Source organism: Nelumbo lutea, chromosome 5, assembly GCF_056320005.1.
Source record: "Nelumbo lutea isolate HS-2025 chromosome 5, American lotus-T2T, whole genome shotgun sequence".
Lineage (NCBI taxonomy): Eukaryota > Viridiplantae > Streptophyta > Magnoliopsida > Proteales > Nelumbonaceae > Nelumbo > Nelumbo lutea.
The window spans coordinates 59003716-59030938 of NC_142688.1; the positions used below are offsets into that span (position 1 = coordinate 59003716).

The 27223-nt window shown below is 37.0% G+C and overlaps 1 protein-coding gene across 5 annotated transcripts in view; it reads right to left on the minus strand.

Annotated features, from left to right (window-relative positions):
• Nucleotides 1–10809: 10809 nt before the first annotated feature.
• Nucleotides 10810–27223, minus strand: part of LOC148852625 (ran-binding protein M homolog) — a 56375-nt gene continuing 39961 nt past the window's right edge. For all 5 annotated transcript variants that reach the window (XM_088944389.1, XM_088944385.1, XM_088944387.1 and 2 more), the window contains 3 exons: nucleotides 16726–16785; nucleotides 11919–12005; nucleotides 10810–11401 (listed from right to left, as the gene is read on the minus strand). In XM_088944389.1, the coding sequence (XP_088800515.1) occupies nucleotides 11123–11401; nucleotides 11919–12005; nucleotides 16726–16785 (426 nt within the window). In that variant the 3' untranslated portion in view covers nucleotides 10810–11122. The remainder of the gene's footprint in view (nucleotides 11402–11918; nucleotides 12006–16725; nucleotides 16786–27223) is intronic.

A 27223-nucleotide genomic window follows, 5' to 3' on the forward strand; every position in this document is an offset into this window, starting at 1 on the left:
GCTACTTTTTGGAACTCCAAGAAATTAGATTTGGTCTAAAGAACACACAATAGCCACTTTGAAAGTGACGATCCATGAGACAACTCCCCCAATCAGCATCAGAATAGGCAATGAGAAAGGATGCGCGACTTGGTCAAAGAAGCAAACCATAACTAATTGTACCTTTTAGGTATCGAAGTATTCTATTGGCAGCAACCTAGTGGACAGTAGTGGGAATTTGCATGAACTAACAAACTTTGTTGACTTCAAAGGAGATTTTCGGGCAAGTAATAGTCACGTACTAGAGAGCACCCACAATACTACGATAGAGGGTGGGGTCGGTGAGAGGTTCTCCTTTCGAATTCGTGAGCCGAGTGGAAGCAGACATAGGAGTGGAGAGATGCTTTGCATCATGAAGCTGAGCGCGATGAAGAAGATCATCAATATACTTGTGTTGAGATAGGTGAAATTTAGTCGATGATCTATAAAGTTCAATGCCAAGAAAGTAATGTGCGGGACCCAAATCTCAAAGAGAAAACTAAGAAGCAAGGCGCTGATTCAGAGAGCTGATGGTTGTGGAAGAAGATCCGGTGATGATGATATCATCCACATAGACAAGAACCATAACAATGCCAGAGGTAGAGGGAGAGATAAATAAGGAGGTGTCGGCTCTGGATTCGAGGAACATTAAGGATAGAAAAGAATCATGCAGGCTTGTAAACCAGGCACGTGGGGCTTGCTTCAAGCCATATAATGATCGATGGAGACGACAAACATGATTTGGAATCTAGGGTCAACAAACCCAACAGGTTGCTTCATATATATTTCCTCTAAAATATTGCCATGTAAGAAGGCATTGCTCACATCCAACTGCCGAACATCCCAATTGAATGAAACTGCAAGAGATAAAACTGTGAGAATAGTAGTTGGTTTCACCACAAAACTAAATGTTTCATCATAATCAAGGCCGGCTTTTTGAGAGTACCCTTTCGCAACAAGACGAGCTTTGAAGCATTCAATTCTTATTAGGAGGATGTGGAACAAGAGACCAAGTATTGTTATGAAGCAAAGCTCGATACTCATTAGTCATAGCAAGGACCCATCAAGTATCCTTGTGAGCCTGAGTATAACATGTTGGTTATGATTCCAAAAGTGGACTAGCAAGTAGAGCATACCTTGGATTGGGTTTAAAAATTCCATGCCAAGCTCGAGTGATCATGGAATATAAGGAGGAGGATGACAACATGATTAAGGAAGTTGAATTCATCTCAAAGTTGGTTGTACATCATACTGAGAGGGAGGCAGTGATAGTGGAAGTAATAAACAGAAAGCAATCCTCATTAAAAACAACATTGCAAGAGATAAAGATCCTTCCCGTGGGGTGATGTAAGCAAACATACCCCTTGTGAGAATTGGAATACCCAAGAAACACATAGGAAAGTGATCAAGGCTGCAACTTGTGTTTATTATATGGTTGGATATGTGGAAAAAGTTTACACCCAAAGGCACGGAGCCTGATGTAGTCAGGTGGATGGCCAAATAACTTCTCAAACGGAGAGCGTGATCCAAGTACCAAAGTAGGGAGCCAATTGATGAGATAGACAACAATAGAGAAAGACTCAAACCAATATTTAGGAGGAACTACAGCATGGGTAATACGTACAAGACCCATTTCGACAACATGTCGATGTTTGCGTTCAGCATGACCATTCTAAGCTTAAGTATGTGGGCATGATATTCACCGATAAATCTTAACATGGTTGAAGTAGCTTTCAACAGTCTTGAATTAGGAAACACCATCACTTTGAAAATATTGAATTTTGACATCAAAGAGTAATTCTACATTGGCTTTAAATTTTAAGAAGATATTGAATGCCTCAGATTTGCAAGTAAACAGAAATATCCAACAATAACGACTGAAACCATCAATAAAAAGAATGCAATAACGATAACCAGAAGCAGATGTTACAGGAAAAGGTCCCCACAAATCACAATGAATAAATTATAAAGGAGAGTTATTAATAGCATGATTATGAGGGAAGAGGAGTACATGACTTTTAGCTATTGAGCAAGTTGAACAAAAAGATAAATCATCACTAGAGACTATTGGTAAGCTATGAGAGGAGATAAGTTTTTGAGTCACTCTAAGAGCAGGGTGACCCAGTCGATGATGCCAAATGTCAGGGCTGGTATAAGTACCCACAAATGCAGTAGGACTAGGAGCCATAGTCAGTAATTTGATTGGAAGATGAGGCTAGTAGAGACCATTCTTATTTGTCCCTTAAAGAAGTATCATCCCGATGCGTCGATCCTTCACAAAGAACTCATGAGGATGAAATTCAAAATAAACATTATTATCGACAAAAAAGTGAGCCACATATAATAGATTGAGGGAAATTTGAGGAACATGAAAAATATCATTCATAACCAAATGATTTGGAAGGTAAAACAGATACAGTAGAAGAGCCATAATGAGTAATTGGAAAACCTAAACTGTCGCTAATGGAGATACGATCAGAACCATCATAGTCAGAGTGAATCTGGAGTTTATTCAAATCAGAAGTGAGATGATGTGTTGCACCAAAATCAGAAAACCAAATATCTAGGTTCGGCTTATCATGACTTGCTGTAGTAGTATAGGCCAGAGGCTATTGACGTTTAGGGTTCTTCAGATTTTCAATGTGTGCAAGAAGTTTCTGACAGTACTTGGCAAAATGATTTCGACCTCCACAAATCTGACAAGGATTATTACTATATTTGGAAGGTTTAGAGGACCCATTACCCGTCTGAGGTAGTTCAAGTTGATTATATTTTGGTTAAGTTTTATAATCTTTGTTTTTGGAGGCAATGTTTGCTGAAGGAGAGCTAGCCTGTGTAGATGAAGGTATGGAATGAAGTAAGCAATTCTCATGAGTTAAAAGCATACCTTGTAAACTGGCAAAGGATATCTCATCTATATGAGTAATAATTTTCATAGAGAATGCATCATAGATTGGTCCAAGCCCATTGAGTGTATGATGAATTAATTGTGAATTATCCAATGGTTCCCCAATTATAGCTAGCTTATCACTAAACATTTTGAGCCTTTGGAGAAATAATTAGACATGCAAAGATCATTCTTTCATAATGCTCCAAGTTCATTCCTGAGACCAACGACACTAGCTATACCTCGACGGGAGTATAGATTCTCAAGGGTTATCCAAACTTCTCTGTCTGCCTTGCTTCCTACGGCCTAGGCTAGTGTTGCTTCTATTAGAGAGGCTAATAGCCAAATGAAAATATAACGATCTTGCTTGACCCACTGCATATAAGGTTCTTCCATTGAAGTAGAAGATCCTGAGGTGGTTGAATTCACCATAGAATGAGGTGGACAAGGAGTTGTCCCATCGACATGCCCAAGGAGCTCATGACTCAGAAGAGCGTTTTCAACCTGAAAATGCCATATGATGTAGTTGGATCCATCCAACCAAACCGAAATCAATTGAGAAATATGATTTCCCGATGCACCAAAGTTTAGTTGGTTGATAGAGTTGGTCGACGTGGTGGAAGACATGGTGGAGGTCTTAAACTGAATGCTTATGGCTCTAATACCATAACATAATAAGAGAGCGATGATTTGATTAAATGACCGATGACTTATTCGGTTCTTTCTTACTATTTAAATAGGATACAAGAGATGAGATTTACAAGCTTGATTCCTATCCAATCTAGGATGGGATTAGATTGACTCCTATCTATGATAAGACTTATCTTATTAGGATAAGAATTATCTTACAAAGATAAGTAATACAGCATTAGAGAGCTTAGGACTCTTGAGTTGGATACGTGCATGGGTCATGCACATTTCTTGTGCATTATCGTTTCTAGAATTTGGATAGGTGGGTTATTTTGAGGATTTTGGACTTAACAAGAGGTGCTTGGTTGCTTGGGATATAATTTCTTGTGCAATTTAATCATAGCCATCAAATTGGTATATTTGTCGATCAGATGGTTGAACAAGGAAAATATTAGTTGAAATTTGGTCTATGGTTGAGATGAGTAGGGTGGATGGTTTAGATATGAGAAGGAATTTGTTAATCTTGGTTGTCTCATTTTATTCATTCAAGGTTGTCGAGGTGATGGAATCTTATCATTTTTTAGGTTAATCGTTGTAGAATTAGGTTAGGAATTGGAGGGTTGATTGTATCTTAATGTCCTTGAAGAAATGAACATGTTAGATTTGATTTTGTGGATTTAAGGTTTTAACATTGTGTGGATTAGGACCATTGGAGGGGAGATTGCTATGAACAATGAATCTTAGGAGTTTGGTTATAAAATTCAACACATAATTGCGGTGCTTACATGTGAAAGGGGACTTTTGTGTTTTGAAAAGTCTCAAGCTGGTCTGATTTTTTCATGTGTTTGGGGTCTAAAAAGATTCTATAAGGAGGTGGTGTGAAGGAATTGGGTAAAAGAATGAGTGCTGACAACTATTCGAGCAAAAATCAAAGAAGTCAAAGAGGATAGAGTTGATGCCTTTTTTAATCACCACAACTCAGCCAATAGGATGGAAGCCTTCATAAACAAGATCATTATGGATCCTCTTCCACCTGATTTCAAGGCTCCTACCTTGGAGACTTATGATGGAACCCCAAACCTAGAGGATCACATAGAAAGTTTTTGTGCAATCATGCTTCTCTACGAGTTCTTTGACACTCTAATGTTCGAGCCTTCTAAGATACATTCAAGGGTGCAACCAAAAGATGGTTGTCAGGTCTCCCTTCATGGTCCATCACTTCATGGGCCCAATTTGTAGACCACTTCATGTCCCAGTTTGCAAGTAGTTGACACTACTAAAAGACCTCAACAATGCTTATGGCCATAAAGCAGAAACCTAAATTACTTTGGAATTACATAAAGTGCTTCAACACCGAGGCACTCAAAGTTAAGGATCTTGATGTGGATATAGCTGTAGTGGTTGCCACCAATGGCCTTATGTCATCGGCCTTTAGTTTTTCTCTTGATAAGAAGCCACCTTAGAACATGGTTAAGTTCCTGACGAAAGATGAGCCAAGCAGGCCCCACCATCATATGACAACTACACTGCTTTGAATGCTAATCGGAGATACATCCTCATATAGGTCAGGAAGCAAGAGTTCATGTGGTGGCTTTCCAAGTTGAAGAAAAACCCCCAATGGGGGAATCAAGACAAGTATTGCCAGTACCACCACAGTGTTGATCATGACATGGATAGGCATCATGAAATAAGGAAGAAGCTTAAGACCCTCATTAGGAAAGGGTATCTGAAGGACTTCATTTCGAAAGATCAACCATCTAGGTCAGCCTCAAAATTAGCCAACCCCTAGCCAAAAGACTCCTAGCTAAGGTCATTAATGTTATTTCTAAAGACACAACATCATGCAGAGAAAGATATTCTGCTAGAAAAGCCTACACTTGAAAAATCTAGATTGGGTACAAGACTTAGAAAGAAAAACCAAAGGAGGTTATCACCTTTATTGAGGTGATTTACAAAGGGTCATCACCCCCATGATGATGCACTGGTGGTCACTCTCCTTTGCTGACATCTTGTTCTACGAGGTCTCTGAGAAGATAAAGTTATCATCGGATTGACATAATCCCACTAACGTTCCCTTAGTCAATTTCTCTAAGGTGACTAATCCAAAAGACAATATCACTTTAATTCTCACAGTGGGAACAAAGCCCCAACACACCACTCTAATGACTGAGTTCCTTGTTGTTGAGGTCAGTTCTCCATATAATGCCAACATTGGTGAGTCAATGTTGCATGCTTTAAAGGTAGCGATATCCTCATACCACCAAGTAATGCTATGGAGTAGCATAGAAAGGAAAGACCAAGGAAGCCTTTCTTATCAAAGGGATCGATGTCAAAGATGAACCAACTAGCCAAGGCTAACCTGTAGAAGACCTTGTGGTTATCCCCTTAGTACAAATTGGGTCCCTTCTCTTAGAGGATATGTGCTCCAAATTGGTAAGCTTCCTCAAAACCAACACTAATGTATTTCCTTGGTCTTCCACTTACATGCCAAGAATTGATCTCTCGGTCATGACTCACAAGCTTAAAGTGGATTCAAGCTATAAGCCAGTTCGACAAAAGAAGGAAAACTTTGCATTAGAGTGATAGGAAGTGATCAGAGATGAGGTGGACAAACTACTTAAGGCTGAATTCATCAGAGAGGTACACTACCCTAAGTGGTTAAATAATGTAGTTATGGTAAGGAAGGCGAATGGTAAATCTACATTGATTTCACAAACCTCAACAAAGCTTTCCCTAAAGACAACTTTCCCTTAACGAGAATTGATTGCCTCGTTGATGCCACCTCAAGGCATGAACTCTTCAGTTTCATGAATGCCTTCTCTGACTACAATCAGATTAGGATGCACCTAGACGATGAGGAGAAAATAAACTTTAATATCGAGTACGGCACCTACTATTACAAGGTGATGTCATTTGGGTTGAAGAATGTTGAAAGAATGCTGAAGCCACCTACTAGAGGTTGGTAAATAAGATATTCAAAGATTAGATCGGTCACAACTTTGAAGCCTATGTTGATGACATGTTAGTGAAGATCTCTAAGCCAACCAACACATCATTGACCTCAACAATATCTTCAATGTCAAGTAGAGATTGGATGAAGTTGAGCCCTACTAAGTATGCCTTTGGGGCGAGCTCGGGAAAGTTCTATGACTTTATTTGTGATACAACAAGGCATTGAAGAAAACCCCAAGAAGATCCAAGCAATCCTCGGCGTGGACCCTCTGAGGTAGACTACATTTGCACTTGCGACCTCAGGCTAAAAGGTAAGGCCTTACCACAAAGCCCAAAGTAGGCTATAGAGCATGGATTTTGTTACTTAAAAATCCATGTGTATCCATGTGTATTGATATGATTGGTACTTTATTTTTCTTTTACTTTTTTTTTGTTTACAATCATTAGAGGATCCCAACCCAACATTTTAATGTTTAAAATGTTTAAAAATGTTTTTGTATCAACGTACTCATTCATACCTGAACACATTGAATGAATACAATATGCCTAATTTGAGGTGTATTGTATCAATTTTTTTAATGATAAGTCAAATCCCTTAATACATCAACAATTTATGTCAAATGATGTTTTTTTTTTAACTTTTGGAAATTAAAATAAATACAAATAATAGAAAAAAGAATAATTATTTTACTAATTAAAATTTATGAAGTGCATTTGTTATATATCTTATAAAATTTAATGGATCTCATTTAAATTATTAATTATACTACAATAAATAATAACATATTTGTGGAAATAAAAAATTTAAACACAATAATAACTTAGTTTACATTAATTTTTTTACTTAGCTATATAACCATTAACTAGCATATTAAAATTTTGAGATTAAATTAACTTTCTTTGGTAATATACAAAAGTAAAAATGATAACACAGAATAATTTGTGTTTTGGATTTTTAGATTTATAAATCTTTTACATTCTCATGGTACTAGTATATTTTTTAGATTTCATTTTTATTAATAAACTAAATTAATTAATTAATAACACATCAATGGATCTTTATATTTAGCAATTTGCTATATAACATGTTCATTGGACACTTGGTTTATGCATTATCATTCAAGTTATTGAATGTTCTTTCCACTGCATGCATACATTCCTAAAGCTGTGTTTGTGGTGCAAAAACAAATATGTTCAGTACAAGCACAATATGCCAGTTCATGAGAATGCAAAGTTGGTTCAATTTTACATTGATAAATTTTGTATTCTTCTCAAGCAGTTTTTATTGTAATAAGTACAAATACAAAGTTCGAAGACTGGAATCCACATTTTCTACATTAACCAACTTTGAGTTTAAAGCTTGTATCCATTTTTTGAATACTAACTTTGCTCTCATTTTAAATATAAACATGTTTTGGAAGTTGTGATAACCATTATTTTCAGTAAACAAATGTATCCTTACAAAATGCTTTCAGAACTGAACCAAAGTACATACATCAAACCAACATTTGCACTGCAAATAAGAATATTACAATACATATCCATTTGCATGCTTACTGTTGTTAAATACACAAAATATTATGAACTATCTAACAATCCAGTATGTTGATTGTAATGTATTTCTTCATATTAAGTATTAAAGTATGTGTTTCTTATAATGTTTATACCTTATTTATAGCTATTTCAACCATAAATTTAATGTCACTAATGTATAGAATTCATGAATTTTCTTTTTATTTCAACGTATAGTTATTGATACATATCATACAGCATGTATTGTACAATACATATTAGTTTTCAAGGTACAAATGTAATATCCAATTTTATATATCTATGTTCATTATCAAAATGAAGGTATGATGTTGAAAACTTTGGATCTATACTTCCAACCATTTTTGGCCTTACTGATGCACTTTGTGATACCAAGTAAGTACAATCTGATACATATCAATACTTTTTATTGAGAGAAGACATCAGACCTTAGTTTCCATATCTTAATTTTTCTATAGTATCCATAGATATCCAAATTCAGATCCGCATCACTTGCAACAAAAGGCGTTCCAATATCCTACCAACATGATTGGACACCATGCATTTCATAGCCAAGGATTTAAATATTAATAGTATCGTATTGGTATTGGCCTATGCCGGTATAGGATACGCTACTAACAGAAGCGTATCCCATGAGTCGTATTGGTATAGGCTTGTATCGCATTGTATCGGTCGACACGAATGGATACAGGTTGATACTCATCGATACACAGTGTTTCTCTATAAAAAGGTGCAGACGTAGTGATTCGAACTCAGATCACCATAGCACGCCCAAAGCTTACACCTTAAATAAAATTCTAAGTTACTATTCCACCTTTGTCCTTGTGATAATAAATAAAATAAAATAGACTTTATTAACTTTTGTCTCTACATGCGATTTTTTCAATCTCTATTACAAAAAAAAAAAATCTCTAACTAAAACTTCAAAAGAATAATATTCAAAAGCAATAATTTATAAACTAATACAATAAATAATCTATCAAATCCATGTTTATATAAAAAGATGTTTTTAATATCAATAAAATTATACAAATAAAATATTAAGAATAGAATAGCTATTTTAATAGTTAAAATTTATAAATTTGCAAATGATATGCATATTTAAATTATTATATATTTTTACAAATTATTAATTAATATTTTAATTTATATTAATAAGTAATAACAAGATATTTATATGCCTTGGACTCTTTGATTGATGCATTATAAATAAAAATATATGATATCCATGCATCCTAATGTATTAAATATAATATATTTTTTCATATATATCACTAAAATACACATCTCCTATGTATTTATATACTATTTGTGATTATTTTGATATTAAATTTAATGATACTATTGTATTTATGGAATTTATATGTATTTTCCTAGCGTAATCATGCATTTTTCATATTTTTCATTCGTATCCAAGCATTTTCAAAGTGTATCCATATTCGTATTCGTATCCAAGTTGCCCGATACAATACCCAATAACGATACTTTAATCTTTATTTTATACATAACAAGTCCCACTTTTATGGTCGGTCCCAATTTCATGGTAAGATGTATGATGTCTGATCATGTTGGGAGAGTGTTGAAAGTCTTTTGTAGCAGGTAATCCCAACTCTCCAAATTCACCTTTTAAAATCACTCTTCTGATGTTATTTATAGTTCCATTACTTCAAGTCTTGTTAAATGTCATCATATGTAACAACGCGCCAAAATACATCAGAATTTAATAGTTTTCGATACTTCAAATCTTGTTAAATGTCATCGTATGCAACAATGTGCCAAAATATATCAGACTTTGGACTCTATTGCATGATGAGCAACCATATTCAAATTAGGATATTAATGACTTGGGGAGACTAAAAGCATGAACCAACCGACTACATACTTCTGACCTCAAAGTAGGAGAGACACGAGTCAAGCTTTTCACAAGCTATTCGAGCTTGGCTCATGAAAAACTCGATTCAATTTGATCTAAACCGAGCTTCATGTCAAGCTCAAGCCCAATAGAGTTCATCTCATAAGGCTTGCAAGCCTAATTGAAATAAAAAATAATATATATATATATATATATATATATATATATATATATATATATATATAATTTTTTATTTTTATAAAATAGTTGACTCACATCCCAACTCGCACTTTCGAGCTTGACCCAAACCGAACTCAAGCTCAAGTCTCAGAATTCACATTGGTGCACCTCACAGCGTATGTCAACCTTGTACTGGGAACATCTCCCAGTGACAAGTACAAAAAGATATTTCCAATGTACGGGGTGCTGATGTGATCTTCTGACCTCACGTCTCAGTTGTGGCGACCCTATATATTTAGGAGTTGGATGATGATAACTCTTGGTTGTCTGAGTTTTACTTGTACGATTAGAACCGACACTCTTTGAAACACTGCTTCAACGGCATACTAGTTCAGTGCGTGCTGTTGTATACTTGTATTAGGTGGAATCATGGAAGATCAATCACAATGCAATCTCATCGAGTAATAAGCGTTTGCAGTTTGCACTGCTCTTTTGTTCCCATTTTTCTTGTTGCCACATTTCTGATCCACAAAGTTGTTCTATGGTTTAATAAACATGTCCTCCCAAGTGCCAACATTTTGCATCCGAGCAATGCAACTAAAACCACTCATCATGGACCGAGCTGGCTACCAAGTCAAATTCAGAACAAAAGGCCACCTGGGGGCTGGGGCTAATCCCAATGGATCCTTTATAGATTGTCGATATTCTGAATGATAGAATGGAAAAGTATTCCAGCAAATAAAGCAATCACATCTACCATATTTAGAGGTTCCATTAACTCCACATCCCTCTTCAGATGTCCAACCAGGAAATGTCAATGGTTGTGACTGGTGTCCAAGGTTACAAGTTCTCAGACAACTACAGAGCACTCCAATTTTCCATGCATATCAGTTACATCCCATGAAGCAGAAACTAGAACATCTGAGGACTCTAGTGCTGTATACCAGAAGCTGAAGCAAATATGATCTATACATGTAGGCCATCATCAGGAAAAAAAAAGTTTGATATGTTAACAAGGAATATAAAGAATTCAGCAAAATAAAATAAAATAATCACTTCTCCCCCTTTCCACTTTGTAGAACTCTGTGCAGATGGAATGCTTCCCCTTGGTCCCCATTCAAGGACCTCCTCTCCAAGCAGCAAGCAGTTAGCTGCCTCAGTAACTTTTCAAGGTACGAATGTAAGCAATTCTGTGAATCTTTCATGTTGGGATTAGTCGACAAAACCATAGCATTGACTGCATCTGCCACAACCTCTCGCTGGGTTGCATCAAGTAGATTTCCAACAGAAGATTTCACAGGTTCTTCATATGCCAGCAAAGCAATGCAATCCTAAGAACAGGCAATTCAATGAGGGATTCCATCATCTGAATCCTACTCCCAAATCATATAGTATGAAAATATACAGCAGTCCAGAGATTAGGAATAAACTTCATTAAGCCCATTTATACGTACACCTTATTCAGAATTAATGCAATGAGAAGATATTTGTAAGTTGAATAGACAGAAATGTGTGTATAAGACATGTCAATGTATACTATAAAAGAATAAATATACAACATGAATACTTTCTTCATATCACCATATCAATGTATCTATAATTTTTGAGTTGTGATTAGAGCACATCATTTTTAATAAGGGGGCACATCCCTAGTGAATAGGCCAAAAGTGATATTCAGAAAGGATGTGCCCTAATTGTCACTCAATCCATATCAATTGCACTATTGCAGTAACTGAAACTCAGTTTTATTTTAATGGAGCTACTTGGTGGAATGCTAAGCTCAGTATGCAAACATCCACAAAGTTCAGATATAAATCAACATTTCTTGAATATGTACAACATTAGTACCTGAAGTAGAGTTGCTAATGGTTTAATCCCGAAAAACTTTGCCAGTTCAGCCCTTGCATATTTCACAGCCTGTTCTAGTTCCCCAGCCTAAGGAGCAAATATATGTCAAAAGACTTCTTGTCATAGTTTTCTTTTGTGATAATACTGACCATGTAAGCTGATAGCAAACATAAAAAATACAACTACATAAAATTTGCAGTTAAGAATGGAATAAAAAGGATGAAGTTAAATCATGTGGTAGAATTCCACATAAGCATTGTTGATGTGGCCTCTAAAATACTCAGGATGGACCATGTGGTAGATTTTCTAATTAAACAACCTAAGGTGAATGACCTTGTAGGTGATAAAATAAAGGTCATGCAATTCATTCACAACTTATCAAAATTTTCAGATCTCAAATTTATAATTGTCACTTAAGGCCTTGTCCCAACTATTTTGATGGTCAGTTGCACATCTTAATAATTAACTCCATAGAGCCATATTTTATCTTTTGTTAATGCATTAAATTTCTGACTTGTATCACCACCATAGTCCATGGATTTCAGGCTTTAGACTTGAAAGCTCTATGATGCTGACTGAAACAATCCTTCATCAGAAAAAAAAAAGAACAAGAATTCCTCCAAATCTTCAAGAGGCTTATGCATCCTTGTGATTGGGAGGCTTCTGTGCCATGCCCCATGCCTCTCAGTAGTGGAACACCTCATGTCATACCTCCGTGTTTTAAAACATTGGTAGTGAGTAGGGGTGTTCAAATTCAGTTCATAAACTGAAAACTGAATCAAACCAAACCGAATAAGCTAGTTTGGTTTCATTTTTTAATTTTAAAAAAATCAGTAATCAGGTTTTGGTTCGGTTTGGCTGAGATTTTCAACTGAACCAAACCAAAAACTGAATTATTAAATACTTAATGTTCTATTTATTACTTTATACTAATTAAGAATTATCTTTCCCAATGACCAATTTGGCAATTCCCCATTGGGCTTTGGGCCAATTCTAACTTTCAATTGATAATAGTTAATTAAAACCTAGACTAATTATAAATTGTTCAGTAATCATTAATTGATTGTAAATAATGGCCAATTTGGCAATTCCCCATTGGCATAGGGCTTTGGGCCTATTCTAACTTTTGATTAATAATAGTTAATTAAAACCTAGACTAGTTATTAATTGTTCATTAATCAATAATTGTTTGTGAATAATGGCCAATTCGGCAATTCCCCATTGGCATAGGGCTTTGGAACCATTCCAACTTTTAATTAATAATAGCTAATTAATTAAAACCATTGGGCTTTGGGGTCATTCTAACTTTTAATTAATAATAGTTAATTAATTAAAACTATTGGTTTTGGGGCCATTTTAACTTTTAATTAATAACACTTATTAGTTATTAATTATTCATTAGTAGTTGAATGTTTATCATTTATGTGGAATCAGGGCCCAACCGAACCAAACAGAACCGAACGTTAGGGTCGGTTCGGTTCTGAACTCTAATTCGATTCAGTTCAGTTGGAGAAAATGCTCAAACTGAATAGTCAGTTAGGTCCTCGGTTGTAACTGAACCTAACCAAACCGACCAATTGTACACCCCTAGTAGCAAGTGCACTTATCTTCCTTTGTTATGGGCCTTCAAATAGGTTTTTGGGCCTTTTTTTTCTAGTTACTGCCTACCTAGGGGCATAATTATATTTTACAGTTCATTTCCAGCAATAGCAATGGGTGGTAGGGGTGAGCAATCGGTTTATTTAGTTTAAACCTGAACTGAATAAACCAAAGCTTTAAATGAAAAAAAATCCAAAACCGAAATTTTCAGTTCAGTTTTTAGTTAAAACTGAATTTCATTAATATATTAAAATATATTAACATATTAATATATATACATATATATATATATATTATACATTTTAGTATATAATATAATATAGTATAATATAATATATATTATAGATAATATATTTATATATATTGTATTCAAATATCCCAGAAGCAATTTTAACTGATTAGTAAACATAAAAAGATTACACATGGCCCACTCCTAGATTCTTCAATATCATCATTGTTCTCCTCATCATCTAAGCAATTGACTTGTAAAGTAGCAATATGGAATGAAAAATGCAGTAGAGTTGAGAGGTAGAAAAAGGTTAAAGAGGAAACCCAAAACCATGGGAGCCACTACTTGATCATTAAATGGATGACCTAGGAAAACAGTAAATTTGTGCATTTTATCAGAATCTCCCATCTCCTGCTGAACCATAAAACTAGTGTTTTAAAAGTGCAAGGCACAAAAAAGGCGCAGGGGCGAATTTGCGCCAGAGGCACAAGCCCAAGGCACAAAAATAGAAAAAAAAATGCTAAGGACAAAAAAAGAAATGTCAAAAAATTCAAAAAAGCCAAAAATAAAAAAAATATTAATAAAAAATATAAACTTAAATTTTAAAAAACCTATTATCTAAAATTAAAATACATAAACATAACATGTAAAGTTTATCCAAATGAAAATTTAAAAATAAAATCAAACATATAAAACATTTTCAAGCATGTAAAACCCTCAATCTCTTTTTTTTCCTCAATTGCATTACTTAAAGTAGTTAATGTGATGTAAAACATATTACATTCCTGATTCTACGGGCTTGCCTTTGTGCCACACCCCTTGAGGCAAGCCCAAACAAATCCATGTTAGAGCCTTAAATTCTTAGTTCTCACACAAAAATAATGATTTTATAATTTTAATTGCTTTTTAAGAAGATATTTTATTAGGATGGATGAATGAACAACATTAGCAAATAGGGGGTTCTTGCAGGGGCGTGGTACGAGGGCCGGCCTAGCCCTAAGGTTCAAAAAAAGCAAAAAGGTGTGGAATTTTCAAAAGGCGCATACCTAGACTGAGGCACAAGGTGCATCAAGCACACGCCTAGGTGCACCAAGCATGCACCTTTTGAAAGGGCTGCGCCTAGGATCTAGGTGAGGTGCATACCCTAAAAATGTGCCTTGCCTGTGCGCCTAGGCGCACCTCTTGAACCACTGCATAAAACATGGCTTTACCACCCTCTAGACCATAGTTTTCAAGGTGCCGAGGCAAGGCTAGGCGACAGGGGGGAGCCTTGTTGCCTAGTCGCCTAAGTGGGTGCCTAGGCAATGGATTTTTTTAAGTAAAAGCATATATCCTAGGGTAGTTCCCTAGGTTCCATAACCATTTTCCTTAATAATTATCCATTATTTTCATAAGAGAAGCATAAATTTCATGTTTAAGTCTAGAAAATCAACATTTTTATGATAAGAAAAAGAACAAAGGAAAGAAAATTCAAAAAATATAGGAGCTGAACCCCTACTTTTGTTATAGGAAAAGAAGAAAAGAAAAAGATGGAAGAAGAAGATATGGAAGAAGAAAATGTGTCAATTAGACAAAATTTTAAGTTCTTCCCTTGCTTATTGGTTTAGGTTTTGAAATCTTTGAGGGTTCAATCAAGGATCAAAATTTCGATACGATACGCCCCATATCGGGTCTATTGTATTGTAACTTTGGGGTCCCGATACACCTGTTTACAGGTGTTTTCAGGGACCCATTTTTTAAAATAATATATATATATAATGAAATTGAAAACTAAAGAATTAAAAAATAGGGGGAGTATTGTTATAAGTACCAATACACCTCTGCAAATACATGAGTTTGAACCATGGGTTCAAAACAACAGTTAGCAATGTTTGTGCTGATTAAACCCTAGCAAATAAGAAATTAATAAAAAGAAATTAGTATATAAACACAAAATGAGTATTCTCGTTTAATAATGTGTATTTTATAATTATAATGTCAAAAAATTAAAAATATAAAAGTATTTTATAACACAATGCACAAAACTGCTTGGCGACTAGGCGAGGCAAGACTCCAAGGGTGCCTTGTCACCTAGGCATCACCTTGACAACTATGCTCCAGACATTAAGTCATTAACCAATGCTGAAAGATCGTCAAAGCCCAAAAAATACAACATTGAAAACACCCTGATTTCCACTCTTACTGTGATAAAATTTACATTGCATGTTATCCTGTTTTAGTCCTACTTATTTTAAAACCTCAACTTCAAAGGTATTCTGTTTTAATCCCCCTACTATTACTAACATGCTATATAATAAAACTATGCAAAAAATATCTATCAATCAGAAAAGCACCACTTCTATCATTGACTAATTACAAAAAAAAGAAAAAAAAAAAGAGTAGGATGTTTCACTCAGAATGTATTGCGATAGACCTCCAGCAATATTCCTTGTTTTCCCAAAGAAGAAAATTTCCATCAAGAAAATAAAATGGTTAAATGACTTTTGATATGTAACTTGACACCCTGGATAAATGAAATAAAATTTTTGATGTAGCGTTCTTTTTGTTTTTAGCCCCAAACTTTACTCCCAATGGAGGGGCACTCACCATAACAATTTATAAATTATAACCCATTGTCAAAATCAAAAGGAAAGCCGTGTAATACAGGGGAGGACTTAGACAGCCTTGCCCCAAAACCCAGATACAAATAACTCACTCTACATCTCAACCCTGCAAAAGACTCTCATGTAGCATTCTTAAGTCCTGTCACATGCCTTAAACGTCTTCTTTCAAGACACTTCAAAGTAAATTTAATATATATAATATGGCTGAATTAATCAATGATTATACCAGGGCAAGGCTGTCTAAGTCATTTCAAAACATTTCCATCCATTTTAAATATGTTAAATGCAAATGGAAATATTCTATAATACAAACATCTAAATTGATAATAATGTCCACTAAATCATTTATTAAACAAAATAAAGAACCAAAACTTACACGAACGAGCTCAATAAATTTTTGACTATGAAGCAGAAAGCAAATAGTTGAGGTGTCATTCTGCAGAAAATAAATATTTCAGTCATTTTACCTCGATTTAAGATATTGTAATGGTAAATGAAAAGAAAGCAACTAATTGTGTTTGTCATTAGTTATGCTGAACAACATTTTAATACGGACATTAACAATGCAAACGATGTTAAATCTCTAAAGAGTGACTGAGAAAGTTGATCAATGTTAGAAGTGCAGCAGAAAACAGTAGAACTATACATGTGAAGTAATAACATAAACATTGCTTCACTACTTTAAAGCCAAGCATGATGAAGCTACAAAGGTAAAATGACTCACAGAGTGATTTTTAATATCATAATTACCAGCCAATTTGTCATTGGATTATAACATTCGTATCACTCAAGGAAATGGACACTTAAATAAGAAAAAAAATGCATAATAATTGAATCAAACAATAAGCCAAAAATTTGAATTAAAAGAAGCTCCTAAATAAACACAATTGCTAAGGCATTTGACAAGCATCAACAAAATGAAAATCCAAAGGCACATAAACTAAATTTAAATGAAACATATATCTTCAATCGTTTTCAAATAAATCAGAAGCACATATGTCGTACTAAATGATAATAGATGCATAGCACTAGTTGATGCAGTATGGAATTTGGCCCAACTGGGTAAACAATTACTAAGTTGGCTTCGACAACCCATCTTAGTTCGTTTTCGCAGAATTTCTATCTTAGTTCGTATTTACCAAGTTAGCGTTACAGCAGGATTTCTGAATTTGTATTCAATTAGGATTTTCTTTTTTGAAGAGATTTAGTAGGATTATAATGAGTTTTTATTAGATTAGGAAACTTCTTGGTAGGAGGCATAAAGGTGTAAAGAAGTCCACATAAAGAGTAGTTAGGGCAAAGTTAGGGCAGTTTTTGGTGATTTTCTCTTAAGTATTCAGTGAAGAGTTGTTCTTCTTGTTTATTTCGGCTTTGGTTCTTTTCTTTGAAGCTTTTCTGAACATGATTTATTTTCCGAACTGTGCCATTTGGTATTAAAGCTTAAGTTTGACATTTCTTCGGAGCATGGCTCCCAAGAAAAAACAAGAGTTGAGATCAACAAAAACAGTGGTTGTAGTTGTCGTTGTGGATGGTGACCAGAAACAATGGAAAACGGCTTTCAAGATTGGGTTCCCAGAGTTTCATGGAGATTTCTCTACTCGACAAGCAATTAAACTGGTTGTAGTTGTGGGTGGTGAACATAAGCAATGGGAAACAGATCTCAAGATTGAATTCCCGAGTTTCATAGAGGTATAGCCTCAAATGAATTCATGGGCTGGAGTTCCATGGAAGAGTTATCCATTTCAGAGTTTAAAGGAAAAGTCAAATCTTATGACTTTATTGATTGTTTTAATATTGATGAGGATTGTAATGAAAATCTTGCATGGCCATTCTCCTCAACAATATCTGTTGAAGAAAAACTTGTTGATTGGAACAAACCTCCCATCTTTGATGAAGAACCAATTGCTAAGGAGGAATCTTCCATCATTCACAATGAATGTCAAAATGATGGAGACAACACTTATTATCTTGGGGGTTATGATCATATTGTCTTCATGCATGTCTACGGAGATCCTTATTGGCAAACAATTTTGCAATACTCTAAATGATTATTAAAGGAAGAATCATCTGATGTGAAGTGCAACAGATATATCTCAAAATATAAGATATGTGGTGAAAAAATCTCAATTCAAATTGGAGGTTTACATCATCAATTATCTATGAGAAGGTTAGAAACAAAAAGTACAATGGAAGTGCAACAACATATGTTGGCAGCCTCTCAAATGGTAACATGAATCCAAGGTTGAATTCTCTCCAACTCGGGGAGGATGATGCAGTATGGGGATTCGGCCCAACTGAGTAAGTAATTACTAAGTTGGCTTCAACAACCCATCTTAGTTCGTTTTTACCAACTTAGCGCAATCACAGAATTTCTATCTTACTTCGTATTTACCAAGTAAGCGTTAAAAACGGGATTTCCGAATTTGTATTGAATTAGGACTTTATTTTTTGAAGAGATTTAATAGGATTATAATAAAAAGTGTTTTATTAGATTAGGAAACTAGCTTCTAGGAGGCATAAGGGTGTAAAGAAGTCTATATACAGAGTAGATAGGGCAGTTTTTGGTGATTTTCTCTTAAGTATTCAATGAAGTCTTGCTCTTCCTGTTTATTTCAGCTTTGGTTCTTTTCTTTGAAGCTTCTCTGAACATGATTTGTTTTCCGGGTTGGCTGGAAGTAGCATCCAAGCCAGATTGTGATGATTGATGCTTCCATTGTTTTCCTAGAAGAATCTACAGTCCTAGAAGTCGAAAGAGGAAAAAGCTTGTTGCTGGTATTTTATGGCCGATGATGCAGAGAAAGAAGGGGGCAGACTGGATATTATATAGATGGGAAATGGGAAAGATGACTTTCACTATCCTCTTCTTTCTCTTGTATTGGTCATAAATAGTGTTAGAGGACTGAGCATGACCTGTGATTAGCATGGTGATCTACATGGGAGCAACAATGTTTCATTAGGGGTTAAGAGAGGCTTCTTCCCTGAAAATTAAGTAGAGGGAGGATGGAAGTGAGAGTACAACGGGTTAAGAGAGGGGATGGGTTTGTGGCTGCAGGACGGTGGAGGAGAATACTGAAGTTCGAAGCCAAGGAGTTTCTACTTGAAGAGCTGAAAAACAAAGGTGGGGCAAGCTTGAAGAATAAGGAAGGGAAGAAGGCCACAGTGCTGCTGCAAGGTATGGAAGTGATTAATTGGTTCAGGGAGTATGTGAATGAAGCATGCCTCAAAGGTAAACAAAGAAACTGGAAGGAATTGAGAACTCAAGAAGGGAAGAGGTATGTTGTAGAATGCAGAAGAAACTGTAAAGGGGGTTACTTAGCTCTCTCTGAATTCTTCGGGAAAGGAAGAAGGCAACTAGTCTGCTTTCCTAAAGGTAGACAGGGTCTTGGATGGAAGAAAATCAATGGAATACTGGAAGAGTTTCATCACTACACGGAAACCTTGCGATTGGATCTACTGAAGGAGAATGGTAAAACCATCAAACTCTCAACTGAAGATGAAGACCAGGTCCAAGAGCTACTAGCCTTTGGACAGAACAAGCTGGTTGGCTATTCCAGGAGAGAGGAGTGGGAAGATAAATATGTGGTTCAAGTTAAAAATCCGGTTAGCAACTGGAGGAGAGTTGCAGACCTGCTCGTATTACAGCTGAAGTTAAAAGGAAAGTTTATTCTAACACCTTTTGAGAACAGTAAAGCTATGCTTGATCTGACTGAAGATAAGTTAGAGCTCTCAGCTATCAGTTTTCAATCTGATTATGGTGTGATTACAATATCTAAGTGGAACTTTTCATCTAACTCTAAAGAGTTCTTCACTGAGGATGGGGTGGTGATACAAGTTCTTGGTCTGCCCTTTCATTTGTGGAAATAGGAAGTGGCCGCATCCATTGCACTGTTATGTGGTGGTAAACTTGCCAGAGCCTTTTGGGGGGACCTTCGATCAGAAGCTCTCCTATTGAACGGAGTGAAACCAGAAGATATACCCAGAAAAGTGGAGATAAACGTAGAAGGTTGCTTCTACTCAGTTTGGCTGGCCTCCTCCATAGAAGCTACACTATGGAGGGAGGCTCGCAAGGAAGGGGATGAGAAGGTAGAAGAATAGGCCCTACATGGAAGAAGCAGAGTGGTAATCTCAAAGGCTGATCAGTCTTTTACCGATTTGGATAAGCAAAAACTGGAGACTTTAAAAGAGAAGGGGCAGATGGGTGGTCAAATATGTGGAATGCAAGCTATCAGTAGGGAGTGCAGTATTTCTTATGCGCAGATGGTTAAAGGCGGTAAGAGGGAGATTTTAAATTCAAGTTATGAAGGAAGATTAAAGGTTTCAGACCAGGTCGAACCAAAAAAGGGTGAACTTGAGTTGGGTGTCCCAGGCACTGAGTGTGAAGTGGTAAAGCCTCACGTGCCAATGCAAGTTAGCACAAGTGGGCCTCAAAAAAGTGTTGGGCCTGTTAAAAAAACCAAGAGTGGGCCGTGTCCTCTTAAGTCGGCCCAGATCAAGCCTCACTTAAAGAGGGCAAGTGACTCACTTAAGTCACATGCACTTGGGAAGGGGGAGCCTCCTAGATGGTGAAAACCATCTATTTTCTTCTCCTTTTAGCCCCTCCTCTCATATCCGCGCACCAGTTGCAGGTTCGGCCACTTCGTCGCTACAGTGGCTTCCGACCAAGAAGGAAAACCATTTACCCTTGGATAGGCGGAATACCAGAAGCAGAAAACGGCAGGATCTAGACCTTGTTGAAGACAGTGCTTACTTAGGTGAAGAAGCTAGTTCAGCGAAGGTCTCCAGCTCGTTACAATGGAGACCGTCGAAGAAGTTGCCGCTTAAGAAACAGGATTGTCGTAATCGCAGGAGTGTGAAGAGCAATGAGGTCTTCGACTCTGATTCGGAAAGATTGACAGACGATGAAGATTTAGCTGTTTCTGGTTCAGATTTTGAAGAAACTGTTAGCTTGGGAAGTATCGATCTCCAAAGCCAAGAGATATATTGGAAGAGGGTAGTCTAAACACCGAACTGTTATTCCTCGAGGAGGATACGGATCCGCAAGATTCTGGTACTATCAAAACGCAAAGAAGAGTGAGCCTTAGCAGCGGAGAACAGACCTCTCCCAATCTGGGTATGCCATACAAAAGACAGGTGGAGTTGGGAACACCGAAAGAGGTAAGGCAGAGTGCATCCCGACCAATAGACGAGTCCATCCCATATGTGCAGCCTAGTCAGGACATCAGGCAAGAGAGACAGGAATCATCCTTGGAGCCTTACAAAAGGAATTACACAGAGGGAAAGAGAAGTGAAGCTTTCTTGACTGTAGAGGGTGAGGAAGTATTGGTTGTACCTAGTCCGCTTACACAGTTGAGTCCAGAAAAGTGGAAGGGCCTAGCCCTGATTTCAAGAATTGATACCCAGCAGCCGGTCCACATGCAACCACCTATGTTAATTCCAGGTAAGCCTGTCCATTTGGGTTTAGATACTAATTTGGGTTCTCTGCCTGTAACAGATGTCCTAGAATCCCGACCAGACCAACTAATTGGTAGTAAGGAAGTGGCCATTGACAATGATGGAGTCCAATCAGAGAAGAGAGTTGGCTTGTTAGAAAGGAAACAAGAGGAGCTAGAATGGATTTGGGAGCAAATTTGTGCCCTGCCAGAGGAATATAAACAGGAGGAGGAAATGTCAGAGGTGGCTCCAAAAAACCCTAAATCAGAGGCAAGAACCAATAGATTGAGGCAGGAATTAGGAAAGTCAGTGGGAAACAAGGGTAGGAAAAAGAACAAACAGTCTAAAGTAGAGAGACTAATTATGGACATCAAAGGGGATATCGAGTTCAGTGGTAGAGGGGAAAGAAAGAGGGGTTCTAAATGAAGGAACACTTTACTAGAGGGCTAAATTGATGAGAGGTAATGAAGATAATAAGCTGGAATGTAAGGGGTTTGGGTAGTGCCAGAAAAAGGAGATCGATTAAGGAGTTACTTATAAGAGAAAGACCTGATATTGTGATGTTATAGGAGACAAAATTAGCTGAATTGGATAGAAGGTGGGTCAGGGAGATCTGGAAAATAAGAGGGGTAAGATGGTGCTCAGCTCCGTCGTGGGGGGCATCGGGGGGAATAGTAACTTTGTGGAGGGAGGACTTCGGAGAACCAGTATAGGAGCTAATAGGAAACTTCACTGTATCCCTAAAATTCAGAATGGTGGAAGATGGTTTTACTTGGGTGCCAACAAATGTGTATGGTCCAAATAATCACAGAGAGAGGAATGAGCTTTGGGAGGAGCTTCATGGGATTCAAGGTCTGTGGGAAGGTCCTTGGTGTTTGGGGGTTGATTTTAATACAATAAGATTCACAAATGAGTCAAATAATCCTAGGCAGGCCATTACAACTAGTATGAGGAAGTTCAATTACTTCATAAATTCCTATGAATTACGGGAGCTTTCTCTACTACAAGCTACCTACACTTGGTCCAACTTCCAAAAAAACCCAATCTGCTCAAAGCTTGACAGGTTCGTATTTAATGAGGGTTGGGAGAGCCACTAGAGAGGTTTGGTGGCTAAGGCTCTACCTAGGATAACCTCTGATCATTACCCTATAGAAGTAGGACAAGAACCTCTTGGCAATGGACCTAGACCATTCAGGTTTGAAAATATGTGGCTGACACACCCGGACTTCTCGCCTAAGGTTAAGGAATGGTGGAGTGAAGAATTGAGAGAAGTGAAATGGGAAGGGGTTAGATTCCACAAAAAACTAAAAAGGTTGAGAGGCAAATTAAAAGAATGGAATAAGGTTCATTTTGGAAGAGTGGAGGAGGTAAAAACTAGATTATTGGTTCAAATTGAGGAGTTAGATGCAAAAGAATCCCGAGGGATGATGGATGAGCAAGACAGAGAAATGAGGAGGAAACTGAAAAAGGAGCTAGAGGAGACTTTGTTGAGGGAGGAGATTTCTTGGAGACAAAAATCCAGACATAAGTGGGTCAAGGAAGGGGATGGGAATACCAAATTTTTTCATGATTTGGCTAATGGGAGAAGAAGGAAAATTTTGATACTAAAGCTTGAGATTGAGGGTGTGGAGATAACCCCTCAAGAGGAGATTGCCAATAGGATTGTGGATCACTTCAAATCCATCTATCAAAGACCATTAGAGAATCGATTAATAGTAGGGGAGGAGAATTGGCCAATTTTGAACCAAACAGATAAGGGATGGCTGGAAAGAATGATTGAGAAAGAGGAAATTAAACAAGCTGTTTTTTCTATGGATAGGGCTAAAAATTTTGTGAGTCCTGAAATTTGAGGATAAAAATTCCAGCCAATGGCTTCAAATTCCATTTACGATGGAATTTTATCAGGACTGTTGGGACATAGTCAAAGAAGACTTAATTGGAGTATTTAGAGAATTTGAGGATAAAAATTTTTTGAGTCCTGGAATCAATGCCACCTTTATAGCCTTAATTCCCAAAAAGAATGATGCCAGACACCCCAAAGATTTTCGGCCAATTAGCCTGGTGATAAGCATTTACAAGATTCTGGCAAAAGTGCTCTCTAGGAGGATCAAAGTTGTTCTCCCCTCTCTCGTTAGCCAAGCACAAGGAGCCTTTATTCAGGATAGACAAATTACAGATCAGATCCTTATTGCAAACGAGAGTGTGGAAGAGAGAAGGAGATTGGGCAGGAAAGGATTTGTTTGCAAATTGGACTTGGAGAAAGCCTATGACTTAGTGGATTGGAATTTCCTGCTAGAGATGTTGAGAAGACGTGGTTTTGGGGATAAATGGTGTAAGTGGATAAGAGGATGCTTACATTCTTGTCGTTATTCAGTGCTGGTGAATGGGATGGTTAAGGACTTTTCTCCAGTCAATAGAGGCTTAAGACAAGGGGATCCACTCTCCCCTTTCCTCTTTACACTTGTTGCTGATGTTTTTAGTAGGATGATTTCCAAAGCAGATGAGGAGGGCCAAATAAAGGGATGGAGAATAGGGAGCGGAGGCATTCCAGTAACTCTTCAGTTTGCTGATGATATTGTTATTTTCTATGAAGGGAATGAGTTAAGCAAAGTGGAGAACCTTAGGATCTTAATAAGTACCTTTGAGAGGGTCTCCAACTTGAAGGTAAATCTTGATAAAAGTTGTGTGGTTGGAGTAAACTTGAAGAATAGGGAGATTGAATCCATTGCAAAATGCTTAGGTTGCAATATTTCTTCTTGGCCTTTGACATACTTAGGACTACCCTTAGGAGCCAACCCTAAAGAAAGTAGTTTATGGGCCCCTATTGTGGAGAAATTTGCTAAGTGCTTGGCGGCTTGGAAAAAGAATTACATTTCAATAGGGGGTAGGCTGACTTTAATTAAGGCTACACTTGCCAACCTTCCAACCTACTTCCTTTCTGTGTTCAGGATTCCTCTAAGGGAGGCTAAGAAACTCGAGAAGAGAATGAGGGACTTTCTATGGGAACCAAGAGAGGTGAAAAAGGATCACTTGATCAGATGGGAGATAGTTAACAAACCAAAGGAAGAAGGGGGTTTAGGGATAGGGAACATAGTGTTGAAGAATGTAGCCCTTCTAGGGAAGTGGCTATGGAGATAGCCCCGAGAGAGAGAGATTATGGCATGAGGTAGTGGCAAGCATTCATGGTTGTGCAGGAAATGGTTGGGATTCCGGGATATCTCGTCAAGCTACCCTTACTACACCTTAGAAGGCTATTCATGGTATTCTCCCTCGCTTCCTCAAATTCATCAGCTATATGGAGGTGGAGCCTTTGTCTATTTGGAGGTAGGTGGTCTCTGCCTTCTGATTTAAGCTTGTTATTCAACCCATCTGTCTTTGTTTGGCACACTAGAAGAGGTAAGGTCACGTGGAGATGTGTCAGGGCAGCCACTCTGTGGACTCTTTGGGAGGAAAGGAATGCAAGAATTTTTTTAGAGAAGGAAAGAGGGTTAGATGAAATGAAGGATTGTATCCTAACAAGAGCAATCCTTTGGCTGAAAACTGTGGATATCTTTGATGACTTCTCCTTTGATGATTTGTGGAGAAATTGGCTAGTAATAGCCAACACTTCAACAAAGAAGGATAGAATTCTGTCAGAATGGGTTCCGCCTTTGGAAGGTGTCATTAAGCTGAACTTTGATGGAAGCAGCCAAGGCAATCCCGAGCCTTTAGGTATAGGGGGTATCCTGAGAAATAAGGACAGCAACATAATTTCCCTATTCTCAGGACCGGTGGGAGTGGGGGATTCCACAAGGTCAGAAATACTTGTTGCAGTACAAGGAATTCAGATCGCCAACCAGCTTGGGGTGGAGCATCTCCTAGTTGAAGGGGACTCTCAGGTGGTAACCAAATGGCTCCTAAACTTGGATACCACCATTTGGGTCTACAAAGATCTCATCAAAAAAGTAGTGTGGTTAACCAGCAATATGAGAGTTGAGGCAAAATGGGTTAGTAGGGCTGCTAATTCTTTGGCTGATGCTCTAGCCAAACAGGGGGTTTCTAGGGAAGATCTTTTTTGTGCTTCTATGTAAGTTGTTACTAATTCGGAAATCTGTACTTAACCAGCCCGGAGAGGTTGCAACTCGTACCTTTCCATGAGGACTTTGTACTATTTTTATTGCTGATTTATAAAATTATTTAAATTATCAAAAAAAAAAACATGATTTGTTTTCCGAACTGCACCACAAACCAAGCTATCCAAATTATGTGAAGCTAAATACAGAGCCAAGACTAGAAGAATCACTAACCTAATGCAACTAAATAGTTAGTTAAAGGGTTGTAATCCTTTAATGATACAATCCAATCATGAAGTCAGTATCTGCAACAAGAAAACTAATCACTAAAAGCCAACTGACAGATATATAATTATACAAGGAAGAAGATTGTAAGGTAGGAGAGAAAGATCATTTGATGAAATGAGAAGTTGTATGCAGACAAAAGGATAAAAGGTGTTTGGGTATTCTCCCTATTCTTCTGAACCTCAGTATGATGTCTACACAGGAAATAAAATCAGATGTTGTGAAGACTTGGTGGAGGATTTGTACTTTGCAAGATTGCCTTCCAACTATCTATCCTCTTTCTTCATACAAGCGCTGTTGTAAAAATTCATTTTGTATTCTTCTAATGGGTTTGTTTCAGTCCTTGGTTTTGGAAGGGCTTCGAGAGATTCAGAAGTTTCTAGTGTCATTTAACTTGTAGAAGGTTTTGGATGATATTTTTCTTGGATCCGTCCATTCCAAATACTCATATTTGGACAACTAATCTCTTGGGGTCTTTCTCATGTGCTCCCTTCTTCCATGCTCTTACCTCTTCCCCTGTGTAATTGTAGACTTTTCCAATTAAAGAGATTTCGAGTGGACCAATGCACCCTAAAATCAGGGTCTTCTGTAGGCAGGTATTTGATGGAAAAATTAATATTTCTAAATCTTCAAAAAGGTGGCAAAATTGGTGGTTATCCCCTTGTGTGTCTTCTTTGCAATGCCATAGAAAGACATCACATCATTTACTAATCTATTGTTCATTTGTTTCTTGTATATGGGAGTAGTTTTTCTAATTCTTTGGTTGCAAATGAACAATGAACACCTCCATCAGACTTGGCCAGTTTATTCTCTTTGACCACCTTCACAAGGCCAAGAAGTAGAATCATGTGGCAATGCACTAGGGCAGTACTTTTCTTGGACAATATGGAAGGAAAGGAATGTAATAGAATGGATCAAAAAGGATGCCCAAGGTACTTGGCAACATAGACATACATTAAGGTAGACTAAGCAGCTAGCTAAATAATTAGATATTGCTTGGAGCTAGACTTACAGATCTACAAACAATGTTGCCAACTCATTTGCAAGGAAAGAAGTTAATAGGGATGCTTTACTTTTGGGAAACATGATGTAATTACAACTGTACAA